The sequence below is a fragment of the Panulirus ornatus genome, chromosome 59 (assembly GCF_036320965.1).
Source record: "Panulirus ornatus isolate Po-2019 chromosome 59, ASM3632096v1, whole genome shotgun sequence".
NCBI lineage: Eukaryota > Metazoa > Arthropoda > Malacostraca > Decapoda > Palinuridae > Panulirus > Panulirus ornatus.
In genome coordinates this window covers 1,858,141-1,876,811 of record NC_092282.1, presented here as the reverse complement: position 1 = coordinate 1,876,811, position 18,671 = coordinate 1,858,141, and the positions used below count along the sequence as shown (strand labels likewise).

The following is an 18,671-nucleotide window of genomic DNA, read 5'->3' as shown; positions in this document are numbered from 1 at the left end:
AAGTTACTTGATATCGAAAATCAGCTTAAGATTGAGAGAGGAAAAACCCACTCTTAAATGACTCTTTACGGAGGTAACAATAATACTATGGTAGTAAAGTACACATTGTAATCCTAGAAAACGTGCGTTCAACAGATTTTCTGTAGCTACGAGGCTGCACTCTGGCATGGCCAAGGAAATTACAAGACTATTAGAAGTGGGGAGATCTTGGAAGAAACGTACCGTGTCTGCCTCACTCCACCCAAGTCTTGCAGGTTAATCTGCAGGTCTGGATCAGAGTCGTCTCAGTTGCTGTACTTCGCTCTGTATACCGTCTCGTCAGTCCTTCACTGGGCCTTTCCAGTCTCCCAGTATTGAAGTTGACGTCCTACAATTTTCTTTTTCCGAATTTCTAGGTGGGGTGGCCCTCCCTGAGCTTGTCCATATTTGAAGCCTTGCCTACTAGTGTGTATAAGGCACTTTAGGATAATTATGTAAGAGTTTTCGAGCCGCGCCCACCTAGTCAAATAGTTCTTGCGACCCATCATGAACCTTTCCTCAAACTCGGCTCCTCCTGAGCCCACGTAGTCCTCTTGGCTGGAAAGATGGATTGAAAAATATCTTGAGTGATCGGGACCTGAACATACAGGAGGGTGAGGCGTGCAGGGAATAGAGTGAATTGGAACAATGTGGTATACCGGGGTCTACGTGCTGCCAATGGACTGAACCAATGCATATAAAGCGTCTGGGGTAAACCATGGAAAGGTCTGTGGGGCCTGGATGTGGACAGAAAGCTGTGGTTTTGGTGCAGTATACATGACAGCTGGAGACAGTGTGAACGAATGTGGCTTTTTAGTCTTGTCCTAGGACGTCTCTTTAAACCTCAGTTAAGACATAAATTTAATTCTGTTACATGGTTAGTGTACTATGTAAATACATAAAGCACCTGATAGTTTTTGTGCATCATCAAGTATGATTACTTATCTCCAGTATCTTTACTCGTGAAATAACCGAGTTCACTCTGTAATTTCACTCTATTAAGACTCGCAAGTCCATTCATAATTATCACCATCCTCTTTCTTGCATCTGATGTCTTAGATTCTTTTTCTGTGTATTTAAGTTTTCTTTCTCCCATGATGGACTAGACAAAAAGGTCAGGAAAATAATGCAGTAACGCAAACACTTTATTATCATGCACAAACAAATTTGTGATGCACACAAAAATATAATAAAATATAAGTATATAATAACAGTTTATACAAGACTTCAACGAAAGACTTAAAAAATTCTTAATAATGCGAACAATTTACCCCTTATCCAGAACCCACATTTGATACTCAGTTTATTTGTATTTCTACATACAAAGTGCCAGGAAAAGCTTACCGGATTTAGATAAAACCCTTTATTAATGGCGTTCTGGGTAAACAATTTAGATTTAATTTCATCTTACAGCCACTCTCTGAGCAAACTCAGTTAACCCTTATGCTGAAAATTTTATAAACAATATATCACATCTTTAAAATGTTTCAGTTGTCTTAGTCATTTAGTTGGTTCAAAATGACACATTTCATATGATTTCAAACCCACCAGTTATTCTGTAAATCACGATTGTCCGTGCTGTCATTATGACTGATACAGTATTATGCTTCCTACAACTGTAGCATTATGCAGTAGTCTCAACTTTCGTAGTAAAAGGCACTTGGATTTGTGGAATGTTAATGATACCATAAATAATACAAACTGGCCACATCTTTGCTTAAAGTTTTCTTTACAATAATGTAGAACAATTTCATCTGAACAGTTAACAATTTGAGCATGACTGAAAATACTTGATGTAGTATTGCAAAAGTTCAGTTTATATCACTTACACAATATAAAGAAGAAAGTATTTATCTATATGAGTCACAATCATATATGTGCTTCACCTGCTTGAGGTTACTCAAGTGAAAAGTCACTTTTGGCAGGGGTTTATCATTAAGGTTACACTCTTGTCAAAGAGTTCCTTACTCCAAAGGAGTTTGCTTTCCCTGCTACTGGAAGTAGTGCAGCTTTAGTCTGCAAGAGCCTTTAGAAAGAGGTCCTCGGTAGCACCAGGACTCTTTCAAAAAAATGGTCCTGGGGTATTTATAAATAAAAATATACTTATGTAGATTTTTTCAGTGTCTTGGATATTCCACACAAACCTACAAATTATTCCTAAAACTTACAAGAATTACAGTTAAAACCTGCAGGAGACATTATATTGTCCAGGAAAATATAAACACGAATAATTCTTCCAGGTGCAACTTCCTTTTCCTGTCACTATTCTTGCAACATACACTACTTGTAGTTGCTGGGATACTATTAGCTCTGTCCTTGCAACCATATAGCTTTTGTATCTGCTGGAATATCATTAGGTCTACCCTTGCAACCACATAACACTTGCAGCTGCTAGGATATTGTTAGCTCTATTCTCTGAACCTTATAACAATGTAACTGGGATACTGTTAGCATTATCTTTGCAACCACGTCACACTTCTGAAACTCCTAAGATATATGAATAAAAATAATGCTTATCTGCAAATGTCCCCTTAAGCTTTTCAGTAAAGTAAAGAGAAAGCATTTTATAAGTATAAATACTTACAAATGTGCTAAACAGAGCAACTACTTAGTGTTATACTTTGAGATGGGAAATGGATCAAGCTCTCACAAAGGAATAACACTTTACAGTCATTCCCTAATGGTTGTAATGTATCCCATGGACAAAGGGCTATGTCTAGTTACATGTTTTTGATGTTAATATTTCAAGTTTACCATACACAAACATTTCTAGACAAGCACTGTGTATCAACTGCACTGTATTAGTGAATAATTTTTCCATCTTGCCTCATTATATTACGATGTATGCTGAGTTAATAGATTTTTACTGAGTATGTTTCCAAGATACCGACTGTAAAATGTTGCATATACCAAAGCACTTTTAATCCCAATAAAATGTAGGTTAAAAAATGCAGAGAAAATTTAGAAAAACATATACAAGAATGATGTGTGTTATTTCCAAGACCAGTCATTTTGGAAAAGTTCATTTCCATTTGTTCCCACTCCTAAAGTGATATTTACTTTCCAAACCTTTCAAAATAAAATTTACTTTAATTCTAATACCTTTATATTTTATACATATATATTAATTCCTTTGCATATAAATATAGACAAACAGCTTTGCAAACTGAAAATTAAACTATTTACAATTCCTTAAATAGTACTAAATTCAAAAAACACTCTATTTAGCTAAAATTTATGTAGTCATTATTACATATTGCATTGCCATATAGTTGAACTATAATTACATAACACTACCCCTAACACATAGATGAGCCCAGTCCTCAATCATTGATTTTATAAATGATTTTTATAGAAATCATCTTTAGCATTGTAAGTTATGATGATGCTGAATCAAAAACAAAGTAATTATCAATTATACTATTATAATAACAAATCAGTTTGATCAGTTTTTGTAGTCATTGTCCCATACATTGACTTTCCTCATTCTGATCTCAGATACTGCTACTAACTTCTGTAATAAGAGTATTCATACATTGCTGTTGTGCCTCAGAAACTTTAGTTAGTGCAATAAAACCTCATTATTTCAAATTGTATGCAAGAATGATGGCTTGAATTAATTGAATATTCATGAGTAAAAACTTACATGGCAGTTTTTAATAATTTTCTTGTACAGTATGTTAATTTATGCTTAAATTGCCGAATTATAGTACCATCCCATGTGTGGGTGGAAACATCACATGTGGGTTGTGATTTTCAGCCCTTTAGCTTTAAATTTTAATCCATTATTTTTTTTAAATATCCTAATTTCAAATCAAGTTCAAAACAGAGGTGTTACTGTATTATTATGCTGTAACATCATATCAACTTGATTAAGGATTTGCAATATTTGTTCCTTACATTTCATTCTTTGTTCCTCATGACAAAACATACTTTCATTAACCAATGTGGGCACAACTGTGTATAAGAATAATATCGCTTTTAACCTTGGGGGAAAGCGTTTCCTACACACTTTAGAGCATGACTTGAAATCATTACATTTGGCATCATGTAAAATGCCTTGCCCTAATCACTTGATTTATCTGAACTGCTTCAATTACACTTAATATGGTATAACTTGACCTGTTCACAAATTGGGTGGCATTATTTCACCTGATTGCAGTTGGTATAGCATGATAAACTTTTCAGACTTGGAATGGCATAACTTGTCATGATCACACAAGGCATGGTAAGACTTCATCTTGATCACACCTGGCATGGTATGAATTGTCCTGATCTCACTTGGTATGAACTGTCCTGATCACACTTGGCATGATATAAATTGTCCTGATTTCACATGACATAGAATGAATTGTCCTGATCACACATTGTATAGTATGAATTGTCCTGATCACACTTGGCATAGTATGATTCTTACTGATCACACATGGTATGGTATGACTTGTCCTTATCACATATGGCATGGTGTGACTTGTCCTGATCATACATGGCATGGTAGGACTTGTCCTGACCACACTGACATGGCATCACTTACAGTAAAGCATGTCCTGATCTATTACACTTGGCATGTCTTACATCAGTGATTTATTCTGCCAAAGCAAGACAACTAGTGTCCTGTGTTACATGTTAATCATGTTTCACTTGGTATGGCATCATGATAGTGCTTTGTACTGAAAGACTGTAGTTAACTATGCTCAGTGTTGCATATCGTGATAATATGTCCTGAATAACTCGGTATAATGACAAAGTCCCTTACAGCTCCAAAAGATTTTCTCTTCCCTAAAAAGTTTCTCAAACCTGCTGGTGGGAAAAATTTTTAATTTTAGTCTCGAATCATTTTTCAATGAATTATATTAATGGCTGACTCAATGAAGTATTATACATCATATTTTACAGTGAAATTCAGTAACATATAGTGAAGGCAAGATAAAATAAGTCCCCCTACAATCCAAAACATACCAGGTGTAAACCAAAAATAAATTGCAATTGGAGGGCTTCGAGGAGGCTTTGAGTAGACTTTTGCCACAATTAAATAACCCTTAATTCACTGGATAATTTATTTGCATAAACAATTAATTATAATCATAAAAACATTGAAAAAATATTTTTGAGTTGTCTATGGTCAATTTTGAATTGGTTAGAAGTGGTCCTATTTTCTATAGTAAATGAACTTGGGTCAAAATCTGTTAATTCAACTGTTATAGAGTAATTAGATTATGATTAAAGTAATCTGAAAAGAAAGATATACTTAAACAGCTATTATAATGTGACTACTTTATCACAACAACAATGTGCACTTAACTTTGTCAACAACAATATGCGTTTGACTGTTTGTCATGACAATAATGTTTTTATCTATGTAATCACAGCATTAGTATGTGCTGATTGTACTTCATGACAACAACATGTGTCTGTATACTATGACAGCAATATGTGTTTAACCATATTAACAGTAACAGGACAATGAAAATGTTTTCTTGATAAGTTACAAAAAGTTGACCTACATGAATGTCTGATTTCCACTGTCTATTTTTTGGTAAATACAACAAAGCTTCAAGCTAGCCAACCCAAATGTTTGATTTCCATTGCCCTTTTTTTTTTTTGTGTGTGTGTGTGTGTGTAAATACCACAAAGCTTCAAGACCCTGTTGCCTAACAGTAACAAAAATTGCTTTGGGCTGAAACAACGTTACGTGCAGCCCAGTAAAGCTGAAATACTTAAGTTGATGTAACCAGTAAAATTTATATGACTGAATTGATGAGCAAGTCAAATTTACACAGCCTAATACTGTAAATCCGCTCCAAATAGTTTTAAAGATTGTACTGCTCTGATAATTAAGTCTGATGCTACAGAAACTCAGAACACTATCACTGGATCTTATGTTCATGAAGGAAAAAGACTTGATTATATGAAAATGTGGTTATATGTCACACACATGATCAAATTTCACCTAAGAACACCTGAAAATATCAGGTAGATCATACAATCAAGTAGGGCCACTCATGATTCTATGGATTTCATCAGTTTCCAATTACTTTCAAGTGTATATCACAGTCTGCATTTATTCAAAATTTCTTCTAGTTTACAGTCTCACTGTTGAAAATACAATGGGTAAAAGAATTCAAGACAGAACTTTACCCTACACTTTATGATGAAATTCACAATATAACAGACAGAAGTTCCAAGCTCTGTTTATCATTTTCACAAACTATTATCTAATAAACCCTATTGTGTACTTAAACTTATTTTCATGAAACACTTTGATTAGGAAAATTTTGCAAAACACATTGGTTGAGTAATATAAGTAAATACAATTAACTTTTATAATCAACTGAACTGTTCTGAAGGGAAACCCAACAGGTTAAGTGAAATTTAATTAGCTGACATTGATGGTTTGTCTACTTGTCCCCTAAAGTTAGAAACATTTACAAAAAATACATGAAAATGTAATAATTTCTTACATATACAGAAGGAATAAACTTCAAATAAATATAATGCTTAGAGCTGCAGGAGAATTAGAAGGGTGACTTTAAAGGATTTTCATCTCAACCTGTTTCCTGTAGTGTTTCACGAATACATCTTTTCGGTCTCTTATATTTTACTCCATTCTCATTTACATGGAGTGGATCAGTTACAAATAGCCAACATAAGATCATGCATTAAATACTCTCAAGTTGGTCCAGTATTGTGCTTGAGGTCATGGTGGTGTGCATGGTTATATGCATATTAGGGCAGTATACAAACAATTTCACACTAATCTAAGAACTTCATAATTTTCACTGTCCAAACTAAAGTCAACTTACTAAACAAGACTAAAGTCTCTAATCCCATTTCCACCACCAACCTAAAATTCCATCCCCAGCATGATCAAATATCAATTCCCTGATATTCTCATCTAATCCAGCTCTAGCAGTACACACTTCATTCTTTGCCTCTCTCTTACAGTTTATCTTTTTGCAACCTCTTAACTTCATCATTGTAGCATCTGCCATACCCTTCATAAAGGGTATTTTTTTCATGCATCTTTTTCATGATATCTTCACATCCCATATCTTTCACAGTTTTATTCTTGTCTACTGCTGTTCTTCTAATTCCATCTATACTATATACTATATTCATGTCTACTGCCCTAATAATTTACTTATCTGAACCTAAGAAAATCAAGGTTTTTACATCTCTACAATCAAGTACAAACAAGTACTCATCATGCAAGCTTTTCACACACACTAATCCTTCCCATTCGTCAGATCTATGAGTGCACTGCCAGTTCTCCTACACTGCATGACTCTCAACTTCAGCTTTCCCATTACCACTCTTACTGATCATCTCTCCTAGTTACAACACTTCTTTTCCATTCAAACTGAAATAAAATTCAATGCCAATCATTTCCAAAGGCAAGTAGTTCTTACAAAGAATTTTAACATCTGACAAATTACATCATCTAAGTGACCTTTCATTTTACCCACTCTAATTAAGCTACCACAACAGCATCAAATGAATACTATATCTGTGGTAATTATTTTGTTCTATCATGGTTGAAAAGTGCACAACAATTACTTCACTCTCAATCTCCCTTAAAGGGAATGTTTCATAAAAATAAAATAATATATCCATCTTTAACATCTAATCCATTCCTAATGTGTTAAGAGTGAAATATGGCCTGTATAATCAGTTTTTTCTTAATGTGATCAGATTAACTACATTTTCATTCAGTGAAATCTGGTTAGTTAGAGGTTTACTGCAATGTATTTTTACCATAATAATACTATGAATGACAGGGTAAACTAAGTTACAGTACAGTTTTAACTTACACAAATTATGTCATACTGAGATTATGAACATTCACATCTTTTTATATGCATTACTATTAAATATCTACTGATAATAATTTGTGTGAGAAACAATGAGATTCAAATCCCATATTTTCAATATTTTGGTTGCAATACACCAAATTTTTTAATTCAAAAATAAAAATAAACATACTGTATCCATAAAAGAATTTTTTGAAGTCTTATGAGTCAAAGTTTTTAATTTTGTTTTCACAGCAATCTAAAAATTAAGACATTCAAACTACTTTTCTCATAAGTGTTAGTAACTTTCCTACCCAAATGCTGACAGCTCTGATACCATACAGAATTCAATCTGCCAGGTAAAATAAGACTCAGCTTTTAGTGCCTGGGCCTAGCAATCCGGGAAAGAACTACATCTAGTAAGAAAGGGGATAGTCATTTAGGTAGGCAGGACAAGTTATATTGTGGTAATATGGGCACATGTCATAAAAACAATGAAAAATTATTCAAATTCACTGGTTATAATATTTCTAATACATACATCTAATAATGGGTAAAATTTCGGAAAATCATTACTGTAACTATGTTTTAGAAGTGGATAAGAAACATTTTGTGATTACATCTTGGCATGTGTTTTGTTTTTGTGAGCAATTGCCATTGAAATTTGGCATCAACAAAGATATCCTGTGAATTACATCTGACTCACTGGGTCAGCTTGAAGTTGTTTAAAAAAAAATTGGTGAGAGTGCCTCCTTTTGAAAGATACATACTTTCAGATATCAAAAAGTACACAAAACCTGGTAATTTCATTTCTGGGTTTTAGTAGCTGATAATGCTACACTTAATATATATCAAACTTTTTAACTGTCCATCTATAGATAAGACTGTGCAGAGGAGGGGTGGTTGTGTTGGGAATGAAATGTGTGGTGTGAGGTGGTTTCGTCAAGTAAGTAATGAAAGTGTAAAAGAGAGGTGTAATAAAAAGAGTGTGGTTGAGAGAGCTGAGGAGAGTGTGCTGAAATGAATTGTACATATGGAAAGAATGACAGGGGAAAGGTTGACAAAGAAGATATACGTGTGAGAAGAGGAGGGAACAAGACGAATGGGACCAAATTGGATATAGAAGGATGGTATGAAAAAGATTTTGAGCAATCAGGGCCCAAACATGCAAGAGGCTGAAAGGCATGCATGGGATACAGTGAATTGGTCAATCTGCTATCAGGGATTGTGAAGTGTCCAGGGTAAACCATGGAAAGGTTTGTGGGGCCTGGTGGTGTACAGGATAGAGAGCTGTGGTTTCCATTCATTACACATGACAGCTACAGAATGGATGTGAGCAGATGTCACTTTTCTTTTTCTCTTCCTAGCACTACCTCTCTAACATGGGATATGGCGATCAAGTGTATATATGTTATATCATACATAATCACTGTTTCCCGCATCAGCGAGGTAGCTCCAGGAAACAGACAAAGAATGACCCATCCACTCATATACACATATACATAAATGCCTACATACGCACATATACATACATATACATATCTATACATACACAGATATATACATATATACACATGTACATATTCATACTTGCTTGCCTTCACCAGGAAAATGGACAAAAAAGGCCACATTTGTTCACACTCAGTCTCTTGCTGTCATGTGCAATGCACCAAAACCACAGCTCCCTCCAGGCCCCAAAGACATTTCCATAGTTTATCCCAGAGGTTTCACATGCCCTGGTTCAATCCACTGACAGCTTATCGACCCAGTATATCACATCATTCAAATGCACTCTATTCCTTGCACACTTCTCACCCTTCTGTATGTTCAAGCCCTGATCGCAATCTCAAAATCTTTTTAGTCCATCCTTACACCTCCAGTTTGGTATCTCACTTCTTGTTCCCTCCACCTCTGACACAGCCTTTCCTCACTCATTCTCTCCATATGTCCAAACAGTGTCAATGTAATATGTCCAAACAATGTCAATGTACCCTCTTCTGCTCCCTCAATCACAATCTTTTTATTTCCACACATCTCTCTTGTCCTTTCATTACTTACTTGTCAGTAGTTCTGTTGGAGGATTTACCTCAGCCTTGAAATCAGTGGGATTTTTGTCTTCAGTTATCCTTCATTCTTTAGTCACATTAGGTTTAAGGAGAGAGAGAGAGAGAGAGAGAGAGAGAGAGAGAGAGAGAGAGAGAGAGAGAGAGAGAGACCTGTGACACTTGCTGCATATATGCATTATGTATAAGCATCAGTTGTGAGCCCCTACATCAAGTAACCCTAACTGTTAATGAACCTCTGGTCATCACAGTTTTTTTACCTGAAAGTTTACTTTATACTATTGTTACATAAGCTATATGGAGATGAGAGTAACACCATAATGAGGGGGAGCACTAAGAAAGTAGCAGAATATTATGTAAACTGAGACTACAGTAAATTCTAGTACTCTCGTTACATAAATGAAGGTATTACAACAAAGCTCAGGATGCTAAACCTACATGTTTCTATATAAAATAATACTGGATCAAATACCTACTCTTTACTGTTAGTGTAAAAATTCGAACAATAAAGAGCAAACTGTTTGATAAACTTAACCATATCATAAAACAAATCAATGTCTTATGCTAAGTACACAAAACCTACAAATTAGGGACAGTGTAAAGTTTTGCCATTGCTTCAAAAATGAAATGGGTGTGTAGCTTCCACTTCTTGAATGCAGTCCTTGGGACTTTATTAATGCTGTTTCCTAGAAGGTAAATTAACATCAGAAGCCAAACAAGTCTTGTTTTGAGTGATCCAACAGGAGATGCTTCAGATGGTATGGCTTGAATGACTTAACTGCATGTAATGATTACTTTGTCTCAGCAATAATCAGGAGCTACGCAAAAATTCTTCATCTAGGTATGAAGTGACTCTTGATGCATCATCTTTAAACATAATAGTTTGCATAGTAATAAAGGAAAGTCACAGACATAAAAGTAAACCACTTCTTACGAACAACTATGAGAGATTTTTTAAAAGATTCCATATATATAAGCTCTTCACTGAATATCATCTAAGTTACTTCCATATCTGTGATTTCTCATACATCAACAAAACATTAACATGAGAGTCATAAACATATAAAAACACCAGTTACCCATTCCAATGTCTAATATGCAATGTAAAACAAATTTTTGTTGGTTTTCATATAATATTCATCATACTTTTATCACATTTTGTGAAGTCTGTGAATACAAACTTTTAAGCAACAAACTAAATATGTTTGCATCATATGTATTCATAAACCATAAGCATCTGATATATATGGGATCTGTTACTTCATAAGCCTTGCTTGTCAACTTTAATTGTGGCCTAAAATATGGTCACTTAGTGCCTTCCAGTATCTTCACAAAGGTTTTCATGTATAAGATCTCTTAACTTTCTGATTCTTTCTGGAAGTTGTTCTGCTGGGGAAGTCTATTTAAGACAAAAAAAGGTAACTGGCAAAATTAAGTTCAGAGCTACTCACACAAAGCAGAGAACAAGGGAGACAAATGAGACAATAAATATACACAAAATCAAGACTACCATAAGGTGAACAGGACTTTGAATTGAGGTTTCTCAGAATTTTGACAAAACATAAAAAAGAAATAGCTTATCTTGATGAAATATCTTAAAAGGAAATAAAAGTACCACCTATCTATAAATAATCCTAGTGCCACCTAAAGCTTAAATTCTAGGAAGTACAGTTTTATTCCTATGAAAACGGAAAATGCAGAAATGCAAAATGAACTCTTTAACATGAAAGATGCTGTTACACATATGAAATATGAACATCCTCAGCCCTTTAAAATCTTAACTTTGTCAGAATATATATTTTCTAAGTGAAATGGTAAATAAGTAGTTTAAGAGCACCAGGTATGAAACTATGAAGTGGAAGAAAAGCATATCAAAAGATTCCTTAAACACAGTAAGCATGATTCAGATTGGTGAATATTAAAAGATTCCTTACACAAAGTAAGAGTGATTCAAACTAAAAGTGTGATTTTGGTTTTTTTCTTCTAATCTTGTGATAATGACTGGGAGAACTTTCAGGATTAAGGAAAATGTGTTGTAAAATCTAGTAGGGAAAACTACTTCCCTACAAGTACAAATCATCAAAACCTATGAAAACTTCACGTATCTTCCTCTAGCAAATATTCACCTCATTTTCAATATCTGAAAAAGAAGTAAATCTTACTCTCTTTTGTTTGCCTTCATTTTTGTGCACTGCTTTTATAGTTTGTGCGCTGTGTTTGCTTGCTTCATTTCACCGCATGCAATTCCAGTGAACATTCATCATCATATGCCAGGAAGACAACAATGTTGTTGATATATATTGTCAATAATGCTGAAAATTTAAGTAAATCTCAGTCTCTAGGTGAAGTTAGTTGATGTTTCCATTGGTTCTATTGATTTAATACAAGTGTTTCACCAACTTTCACATCCGTCAATCCCACACATTTTCTAATTTCTATTAACCTCCTCACTATCATAATTGTAAAGAATAACCCAAATCATATGCTGCTGCTTCAAATCACTTCTACTATGTGTTAGGAGTCTACTGATATGCTATTCTTTCACTAAGTTACTTCTATTGTAACTTTAAACTACGAATTTACTGGTGGAAAAACAGCTTAATGCATTTTATGAGCCCAATAATGAGTACTCATTTGTCTTTAATATCCATGAAGCTCAGTTTGTTTGTGTCCTTACTCATCTCACCTCTTGGGCACTTAGAAGTAAGGCTTCTTGTTGTAGTGTTGCAATATTTCCCATAAACCAAATCAATGTTTACCTCATTCAGTATACATTAATATCTGTAATTTGAATGTAAAATTTATGCTAACCATAATAATTTGTACTCCAATCCCCAAGTCACAATGACAACAAAGTTTCCATAAATTACTGGTTCTTAAGCCCAAAACAGTATAAAAATGACACAAACAGCATTCTTTCACTTTTACTTTGAAATTCCAATCAACAATGTCGTTGAGGACATGGGTTATCAAACAATTAACCAATCTTTAAATAATGTTAATAAAGAAAGACCAGAATTTTTTGGTGTGTTTCTGGTTGAACCTGATGCTGCAAGCTGAAGAAAACTGATTTTCCAAGCCCAAGCCAGACACTTTTGTCAAAGGGTCAAGACAAACCTTATACAGTTCATTCTGTAGTTCAATTGGTTATTTTTACTGTCTTTCTTAAAGTTTTGATCAACTCCAAAAACTATCTCTTAAAATGTCTATTGAATTGTAATTTTGAAACAAACACTTTACTAAGATTGCCCAATAAGATCTTAAGAGTGAATTCAGTGCCCTTGATTGCTTGACACTGCACTTGGGAAATTTGTAGCGGGTTTTACATTAACCAAAGTATACATTTCACACATTACATAGGATAGCCTCCAAATAAGAAAAAGAATGCTGATCATGTATTTTGTGCCACTGCATTTAAAGGTCAATATTCAGTGACAAACACACCTTTATAAAAATTTAAAAAAAAATTCATGTGGTGCCTTTTTTGAAGGGTCAGGCAGTTGTGGATACTTTTGATTGGTTGTTAGCAGAGCTGCAGAACTCAGAAGTGGAAAGGAACAGTGAGGAGGGCATCCTTTGGGCTCCTCCCACTGCTACAGTCCTGTGGGGATAAAGCATTACAGCCCATAATGTTGGCTGTGCTGTGATGTAAGTTTATGGAATGCTTTAAACCAATGTCTTCTCAAGTAAGATGCTCATGGACTGGTAATCATTAACTTCTGAATTATCTTCAATATAAAGTGAATATATCTACATTCTATTTCAAAGTTTAGTTGCTAAACATGTCTCTTAAGCTAAAAACCATGAAAGTTCTGTCCATAGGAGCATCACATTATAAAAAGTTAATTACTATGCTTATTTAAACTTAAACTAAAGGGCTGTAGAGGACAGCATGGCAGATGATAACTGAAATGTCAATTTTTTCTTATAAGAAGTCAAAAGTCATCCAAACAACTACGTATCAAAATACTGAAAACCAAACACCTGCAAAGCATGCTGCCTGCCAAAACTAAAAAGCTAAATGTACATCAAAAATGAGAAAGTCTAGTCTGTTACACAGTGCTAAATTTTATTCACCTATGTTAAAAAAAAAAGTGCAGGAAAACTAATAAGCATAAATGCTTGGAAGATTTATTTCACAAGAGCCCTTTGCAACAGTAAGTATGGCACACAAAAATTTTATTTGGAAGCAACTTATTTATCTTAATATACAAATTTACATCAACAATCAATATATTCAGTGATACTGCAGGTGTTAACCCTTTCCATTTGTATATCAAAACAATGTCATTCAGTGGTGTTACTAGACTCTGCCTGTTTATGGTTACACCACAAAAGTGAAAAGTCATCTCTGTATTTGTCAGTTTAAGAAAATGAGTACAGTCTCATTGTAGAACTTCTCACTTCAACGGAGTCCATTCTTTCCCTGCTCTGCTACTGAATGTATCTCAGCCCTAATGATGTAGGACCCCCATAAAAGGGGTCCAGAGGTTATATGATCAATCAAACATCATTCAATCATTTTGTTAGAAATGTATGTCTCCCATTAATTTGTATGTCTCCCATTAATCCTTAATGACAACACATGTTGAAGGAAATTGAAGAACAAGTTCTGGGTTTCAGCACCATCTACCTTCACTATCAGTCTATCATAATGATAACTTCATTCCATTTCTCACACGTAGGTGAGTGAGCTCGGAGTGTCAAATCACAAACACCAATTGTACCAGAACAATGAACCGCCATCAAAAATTCCTATACAGAATGGAAAGGGTTAACCCTTAATGTATCTCAAAAAGTTATATGGGTTAATACTTCACATATAATGGAACAACTTGTAACAATGTAATTTCAAGAAACCTTACTATATGTAATACCTTGTATTCCTTCACAAACCTATATCAATTTTGTCTTTTTAAAAGACATCATTTCTACTTACCTGGTCCTAATGTTTATTTGATTTAAAAACTGACCAGCCATACATGATGCACTGCCAATGTATTTCTCTTTATTTGTATTAACTAAATGTGGAGACAGAGTGGACATACCATGGGTATTAACTGATTAAAAACTTTACATTCTAATGTAATACTGATAAACATATCAAATCCTGGATGACACAAAAATAGAAAAACAATGATATTACTCTTTGCATTATCATTTTACAGAAATGACCCTTCCATAACATTCAAAAAATTTTCCAAGGAGCAGGACCTGCAGTCTTAGAAGAGTAGAGCAAAAATTTAATAGGTGGCATTTAACTGTTCTGCAAATTCACCTTATGATTTCAAGAGGAAATCGAAATGTAATCTTCAAAATCTTATCTAATGATGATGAGACTATATTCATTCAAGAAACTCACCAGTCACACTCTAAAAACTGGGGAAGATTGTGTAAAAAAGAAAGCAACAATCCAAATGAATCACTCCAGTACACATGCAGAATAGTCACTAAACAGCTCTACTGTTGTCTTTTGTTAGTAAAAATTTAAAAGTAATCTCCAAAATCTTATTTAATGATGATGAAAATCTAGATTCATTCAAGCAACACACAAATCACACTTTAAAAATTTGGTAAGGTAGTGTAAAACAGAAAACAACAAGACCAAATGAGACATTCCAGTCCACATGCAGAGTTGTCACCAAACAGCTCTGTTGTTATTTTTGTTAAATATATCTTTGACCCTCTACTCAATTACACAGGGTGGAGAAAGAGCATATCTGCAACTTTTGGGAAATTATTCTTTTTTAGAACTGGAGTTCCCAGCTCTAATCCTGCTGTCTGGCAAGAGGGTAAGGACAATCAATTCCTTTAGGAAGACTTATTACCTCGCTTCTTGACAGCAGCAAGAAAAATTTGAGGAAAATTTTATCGGGACAAATCTGCCTGAAATTCTGAAGATATTTATGAACTTTATACAAATGGATAAAAGATTCACTTTAATCTTACTGGAAGACATCTTTCATAGATGTGACAATGACATGTTTAAAGATACAAGTTGCATTTATGATAACTTTTTGTAAGTAATACCCCTACTGATTTGATGGAGTCAAGTTTTCAATCTATTGGCCTGAAAAAGCTATTTTCATGTGAAAATGCTCTGTCAGTTTTTATAACAGCTTAACCAATTCTGTGTTGCATCAGGTACCCACCACCCCATTCCCCAGTATGGCTGGGAAAAAAAATCTGAATTTTGGCAAAACAACATTAAGAAAATATAAAATACACCTCCACACCTAAGAAGTAATATAGATAATATACAAAAAGAAAATACAATACCACCTACAGCCTGTGGAAATACTCACTAACTAAGCCCTGTTGACAGATATGCCAGAAAGTATGAAAACCCATAGGGGATTCAAATCATGCGTACACTAGCAACGATATAAAACATACAAAAACTACAAAACAATGAAAAAACAAACTAAATAAACTTATTACTAGAAAGTCCAGGTGGTAGGAGAGGGGTTATGTGGAAACATTTATATGGTAAATCTTTGGATACCAAATGTACTCTTTCAAGGCCAATGTCACTATAGTATACATTCCACAAGTGTATAGTGCTCTCCTCATCAAGTTATATATAATCTATCACTCCACTGGAACTCTAAAATCTATCGATCTACTGGAACTCTAAAAAAATATACATCATGAGCTGTAAATAAATTGTAAAACTTGAGTGATCGAGCATGAGCTGATGTCAATAGAGCCAGCAAATAATTATTATAATTTTTTCTAATGGAAAAACTTGACAACTTTTAGTTACCATAGCAATCCCACCAACATCCTTTTAAAAGTCCTTAGTTAAAAAAAAAAAAAAGTCCGGAACAAAAGCAGGAAACCTAAAGCCATGTCCCAAAAGGAATGAGTTAAGCAGTAATTGGACTGCCAATCAGATGCAAAAGAGACAAAATACCCTGATGACCTCCAAAAAAAGGCAACAGAATTTTACATTCTGCTGCAACTGTATTCATATAATAACTTATGGCTAATTTCAAGACTCTTTTCAATACCTAATAAGACAATATAATAGACACTTAAGTTTATTTAGCAATATACACCTGTTTTCTATCTATATCTCTGGCACCCATTTCCTATGGCAAATAAATGTCCACTTATCTCTGTCCTTACATGTCTTCCTCAAAAACAACATTCCATGCATTCTTCGATTTCCCTCCCTCCAGTACTCTTCCACTGTATTTTTGTGTCATATGTGGTCTTCCTCTCACGCCAGCCCCTCTAATTGTACTATTTTACACTCTCCTTGTAAACTCCCCATCTTGCATCCTTTCCACATGCCCAAATAACCTCAAAGTAATATATTTCATCCACTCAACCAATCCATAATTCATACCCTTCCGATATCCTGCCATACCACATCTCTCATACACCTCATTTCTTTCTATTTTTTCCATCAAGTTATACCATGGGCTCCTCGCAAATACCTCAATTCCACAGCTTGGATTCTTACAAATGTCTGTGACTTATTCCATGTCCATGTTTCAGCTGCATGCATCAGGGTTGGGTGTACTATGCTGTCCCTTAATTCTTTCTTCACTTCCATACTTATACCTGACTTTCATTATTCTATTAAGGAACCCCATGAGTCTTATACCCTGTACTGCTCCCTCCCTTATCTCTCCTTCCATCTCACCAAACATACCCAAGATAACTCCTAAATATCTAAATTCTCTAACTTCTTCCACTCTTTCTCCCCTATCCTAAAACACAGTTTAGCAAACTTTCTTCTTTCATTATATAAAGTTTGCAAAATCTAAATGTTTTCTCTATTTCCTTTCAAACACCTCTTACTTTAAAAGTTCATGATTATCTATTTAAGTGTTATGGTGTGGGAGTTTTTCACTTGAGGGGTTCCCTCTCTTAAGCTATCTTTATCATCAAAAACTTTCTTACACTGCATGCATCATTCCATTTAGCTCATTCCACCCATCCTCCTCCTTATTACTAGTGTGTGTATGTGTGTGTGATTATCCATTTCATCACCTATTTATAGGTATGAGAAAGAGTTCTTACACTCCATGGGTCCTAATATCTTGGCCTTTTTCTGTCATGCAACTTCCTTATCTTCTTTGTTCCCTGTACTTATTACTTTTCATTTAGCTTTTTTCCACTGATTCACATAAACTATTTATCTAATTCAATTCCTTTTGTGTGTTCAGTACCATTCATGTCAGCATCATGAGATCCACTTCAGAATTTAACTGTAATAACATCTCCCCTGGTCCTTTTCACAACTGGCATGAACAACTCTATGGCTAAGAATCTCTTCTTCTAGATTCGCTCCACACCTTATGGCACTTTCTTTTTTTTCCCTCTATAGGCGTGTGTATCTAAAATATGTATAAACAGTATTTTTCAATCACACATTTGCCATTCCTGCCTTGACAAGGCAGCATCAGGCAAGCCAAAGTAGAAAATCTGTGTTGCTCTTTTTTCTGTTCCTACTCTTAGAAAGTGATGATAGAGAAAGGAAAAATTGGCCCTACTCTCTCTCCTCTTAGTTACTTTCATTGACATGCAGAATATATGTGTAGCATTCTTTCTCTCCTATCCCTATGGATAAGATATATCAATATATATGTATATGCAGCTATTTCTATGAGTATCTGTTTAGGGGAGTGTTCTCTCTCTCTCTCTCTCTCTCTCTTCCCTGTGTGTCTGTGATCACTTCTTGTGTTACAGAGAGAATCTTAAACTCATTTTACCCTGTCTCTTAACCTTGTTCTGTACAATTTCTTACCTCATCCCCCAGCCTAAGCCAGGTACTCACTTAATGACT

General features: G+C 34.5%; 1 protein-coding gene across 1 annotated transcript in view; it reads right to left on the bottom strand.

The window, feature by feature from the left end:
• Window positions 1-1,149: 1,149 nt before the first annotated feature.
• The window catches only part of LOC139767144 (6-phosphofructo-2-kinase/fructose-2,6-bisphosphatase 1-like), a 91,503-nt gene continuing 73,981 nt past the window's right edge, over window positions 1,150-18,671 (bottom strand). The window contains exon 11 of the mRNA XM_071696173.1: window positions 1,150-13,472. Coding sequence (XP_071552274.1) covers window positions 13,413-13,472 — 60 coding nt within the window. The 3' untranslated portion in view covers window positions 1,150-13,412. The remainder of the gene's footprint in view (window positions 13,473-18,671) is intronic.